Source organism: Austrofundulus limnaeus, unplaced genomic scaffold, assembly GCF_001266775.1.
Source record: "Austrofundulus limnaeus strain Quisiro unplaced genomic scaffold, Austrofundulus_limnaeus-1.0 Scaffold838, whole genome shotgun sequence".
NCBI classification, from domain to species: Eukaryota; Metazoa; Chordata; class Actinopteri; order Cyprinodontiformes; family Rivulidae; genus Austrofundulus; species Austrofundulus limnaeus.
Genome location: NW_013953240.1, coordinates 109071 through 113967, shown reverse-complemented (window position 1 = coordinate 113967; position 4897 = coordinate 109071). Strand labels below are relative to the sequence as shown.

Here is a 4897-nt window from a genome sequence, read left to right as displayed (position 1 = left end):
TAAAGATGTTGAAGACATCTATTTAAAAGTATAAAACATCTTAAATTGTATAAATTGCTGAAATACCAAAAGTTATAACCAGCATGGCCTGAAAAAGCTTAATGTTTTATACACAACCTGTTGGGTAGAGTTCAATGATTCCTGGGCGTGCAATGCAGAAGACTTTTTTTTGAGACAATAATGTGAAATGTTTTGCTTTGGGACTCATTGTTTTATTGATTTTCCTAAAAATTCCTGCCTCATTTAGCATCTATCTCACAAAGCAGACAGAAGTGGGCCAGATCTGGCAATAGTGGTGCCGTTTTTGAGATGAGTCACAACTGGCCCAGTTGTGATCTGGTTCATGTGGTGGTGGCTCATGCATGGACCCCCTTTGGCAAACCTTTGGCAAATCACATCTAGGCCTATGGCCCACCATTCTTTGTGGTAGGTCCACCTGGGCCTACCACAGTGTCAGTACCTTTTCTGGGCCAGAACTGGGCCAGACAACTTTTACTATGTGGGAAACATTTTGCCATTTATGGTAGGAAGTCATATAATTGCCTGTGTCTGTTGTTTGGATGCATGTTAGCAAGATATCCTATCAACCATGGAACAGACGTTAAAGAAACTTTCAAAATGGCCGCCACAGCTAAACAACATTAGCAAACACACAAATAGCTGTAATTTAGTCAGTTTATACCAAACTACTGTTTGAAGTGGTAGTCACTGTATAACCTGCCCAACACACTGAGCCTTAACACAACACTTCACACTTGTTTCACGTTTTTGGAAAACAAGGTGGCAGTTGGCACACATACCTGCAAGGAATGCTTCATTTGAATGAAATTAAAATAAAAATATAAAAAGAGTATTGAAATAAAAAAATAAATCTGTGTTTTATTATTTTGTTTTATTGCTTTGCTTTCTTATTATAATAGGACATACAGTAATTGAATGATTAGTAACCATAGCACCAGAATTGTTCTTACAGACTCAATCCATCCATTCATCTATCCATCATCTGTCATCTATCCATCCATCCATCCATCCCACATGAACATGCGATCCTTAAAACATCTTTGGATAAGTATAGCAAACGAACACACTGGCTTTTACAATGCCCCTTCAATAGTTTAGCACATTGTTTACAGTTCAAGTAAGAATATTAAAAATACACATATACAGTATCATAAGTTACAAAACATGAAGGTTATTTAAAAAAATCAGGATTACATTTCTACAAAATTAATGGCACACAGTGCATCACATATTGTTTACATTTCTGATACAGATCTCATAGAACATTTGGCCACCTTAAACATGAATAACAGCCAAAGTTTTTCAAGCCGCTCATTTGCTTTTTATCATTTTCAGCCACTCTTTAAATCAAGACAGAATACATTGAAATAAAAAAAATCTGCATCTAGTTTCTAACTTTGGGTAAAGCTTAATGACAAACAGTATAAAGGCCTGTTAGATTATTACAGCAGTTGTAGTGGAAGCCTTAATAAGTTATTTCTGAAAGTGCATCTCTTATTGATGAGCTGTACCAGTTTAGCTGATATAATTAACATTCATGCAGCAAACGTTTTGGCTACGAGCTGGTTAAGCATCAGTTAAAGAGAATTTTAAGCTCAGCTGTGTCTTTTAAAATAACTGAAGCTCTGCCAAAGTCACTTTTCTCCTTCTTTAGATTAGAGGTAATTCCATTAGTCAAAAAGCACCATTTAAAATAAACTAGTTAGTGGTTACACCATACAGTAAATGTGTGGACAAAGTATGTAGGAAGTAGTCACAGTACAGCAATAAACAGATCATATTTTGATGTCAGTAGAGAATAAATATGGTTTTAAATAAATATATTACATATCTCAACTGAATATGGACGTTAGTGGGAGGTAGGGGGTTGTAAGTACCTACAGCAGGTCTAACGGAGGGGGTGAGGCGAGACGTCACCCTGATACTGTCACGTATAACAGATGAGAACTTACAGAAAAATGATTACACTTTAACACTGGAAACTAATGAGCATATTGTTTTATATCACAGTACAAATCATTTTCTAACAGTTTTTATGTCAGTGTCATGCTCTGGTTGTAAGTAGATTGTTGCCAAAGTGTTTGTTGAAAACCTGACAACAGATAGAAGAATGTAAGAACCGTAACACTGGTGGCAAAAACTATCTGTGTTGGTTTAAAAGCATTAAATCTTCTCTCAACGTTTGACCTCTGACATGAGGTAAGTCACAAAGGATGACAGTACTTGGCGTTTTATGTGGAAGTGATGGTTTGGATCTTTTGAAGTGGGGTTCACTAGAAAGGTTATATAAACCTGCTGCTTGTACATGGCTTCAGGTTGGAAAAATGCTTTATTTCTGATAGAACAGTTCATCTGAGTTGGTTTAGTTCCAAAATAGATCCCTGGCATCTTAAAACAACACCAAGCTCAAAAACTACACAGCATTTTATGCAAATCGTACTGTCAGATATTTTGTGACTGATTGAACGGTAAATGGACTGAACCTAAAAAGTGCTTTATCAAGTCTCATCAGACCAAAGTTTCAGATTCACACTTATTTTATACTTTTTGATTAATTGTAATCATTTACTTTTAACAAAAATGACAATTAACAAGTCTCTATTTAGTTTTAGTGTTCATTTCCAGAACTTGCTTCCTTGTTTTCTATGACATCATATCAGGGCGAGGCCGGGTTATCTACAAACATTGTGAGAACACAGGATTTGGGGCCAAGTTTGTCCAGATCTCTTAGAAGTGTTTGGTCAGAATGGACCCCAGCACTGTGATGTATGATAAACTTTGAGTACTAGACCAGGTTTCTGTGCCTATATTGAGTTCTCATTGTACACGGTACTTGCAGTACATTATAAACTTGTAAATAGCTGCCAATTTTGAATTAGGCTGGTTTTTATATTTCTAATTATAAATACACAAGGAGCTACTTATAACAAATATAATATTAATTGTTCACCTTTCCATTAAACCCCACTTTAAAAGATCTAAATCATTACAAGTCATTTTAAAAGATTTACTTTGTTCATTAGATGATAATGATAATACTTTAAAATTTACCGAAAGCCGGCAGCTAGCAGTTTAAATCTCTCACCCTGTAATACATTATAATATTTTAGTTTACACACTTTTAGTCACAGATGAATTGCAACAATCTTTACTTAAATGGGGTGTTTTCACCTTTAAACAATTTTTTTTTCTGGATGCAGTCAAACTGATAGGTCAAATTGACAACAACTAACTGACTACTTCAATCCACAGATGACCAAAACAAAAGACAGCTTTTAAAGCGAGAGAAGTTAGGCTCCTGTCCTGTCACACTGTCATGTTTTAGACAACTTATGACAAGTTTGTCCAACACTAAAGGTGTCTAAAACGAAGATTTAATCAAAAAAAATCTACTGGAAGCCAGCCTTTTTTTTTTTGGACCTTTACATATGTAATGCTAAAACATTTTTGAATATTGATTGAACATATAGCTGATATGGGTAAAATTGACAAGACAAAATTTTCACACGTCGGCATAAGTTGTCTAAAACAATATAGTGTGACGGGGCCTTTACTTCTGGTTTCCCACTTGCTTTCCTTTTCAGTATTGTGTCTTGTATCCCTTTCTGTTTTACAAAGCAGGTATACCAGACCAGCACAATATAACACAACAGCCAAACTAATGAAGCTTAGTCCCCTTACGTTTGAATAAAGCACCTTATGGTGGTCCTGTAGTGCTGCAGAGTAGGTTGCGTTGCAACCACTTTAGCTGCCATTCGTAAACAGGAAACATCACTGTGGGGTGTCGGATGATTGTCCGCCACGCTCGCAACCGACAGCAGGATCCAACATATCCCTCTGACTGTGTGTTTCTGGGCTCGTGTCTTCAAAACAGATTTAGGCGTTTGGCTCTCGGCTTGACTTTCAGTGAACTGTAAGGAGTAGGCCGTGGTGAGCTTGAGGAATGCACTTCCCACAGAAACCGCCACAGCGGCCGTAGATTCTTGTTCCGTCCTACAGATCGAGATGAAGGGAACAGAGAAAAGAAGTGGGCAAAAAGGACAGTTTTTATGCGGGGAGTGAACACTTTGGTCAATCAGTTAGAAGTAAAGCAATTCAATCTCCAAGATTTAACACAAATAATTACAGCACAGCAAAATGACTCAAAAACATTTACTTTAATGGTGCATAGTGTAATGTATGAATGTGATTGAAACTTCTTACCTCTGATCTGTGGACTTTAAGAGAAACATAGTTGCCTTGAGATGTCCATTTGGTGGTTTGAGCCACTTTGAGGCCAGTGCCGATCAGATTAATACTGAACTGACCCTAAAAATAATAATCGGCATTCAGATTTAATTCACACACACAAACAGGATGGGTTTGAAGTTTCCACAAGACACTGATTAACCCAACCTGTGGACACTTGGCTGCACTGTAACAGTCTCCTGCTGTAGCAAAGGGCACAGGGCGGCCGAGGAGAGTCTGGGAATACCGGAGGTCTGTGACTGGTAAACAACAAAAACACACATTTAGAGACATGCTCAAGTTAACAAATCTGCCTTAATCTGGTAACCATGTCACTTCAGCAGATGGGTTTGCTCCACTTTAAAGGTTTTCACTTTAAGTAGCTTTTAAAATAAAGCTGGGAAGTTAAACGAACAGATGAACTAAATCTAATCAAACATAATCTATCAGAATATACATTTATTTGAAGTACGCCTAAAGTGTACAAACCCGATTCCAATGAAGTTGGGATGTTGTGTAAAATATAAATAACAACAGGATACAATGATTTGCAAATCTTTTTCAACCTACAGTGGTTTGCAAAAGTATTCATACCCCTTGAACTTTTCCATATTTTGTCACATTACAACCACAAACATAAATATATTTC

The 4897-nt window shown here is 36.8% G+C and overlaps 1 protein-coding gene across 1 annotated transcript in view; it reads right to left on the bottom strand.

Moving 5' to 3' along the window:
• Positions 1–871: 871 nt before the first annotated feature.
• The window catches only part of LOC106532848 (A disintegrin and metalloproteinase with thrombospondin motifs 20), a gene marked incomplete at its 5' end in the record, with an annotated part of 105469 nt that continues 101443 nt past the window's right edge, over positions 872–4897 (bottom strand). Inside the window, 3 exon segments of the mRNA XM_014029003.1 lie at positions 872–4014; positions 4225–4329; positions 4417–4508. Of these exon segments, the coding sequence (XP_013884457.1) occupies positions 3925–4014; positions 4225–4329; positions 4417–4508 (287 nt within the window). The 3' untranslated portion in view covers positions 872–3924.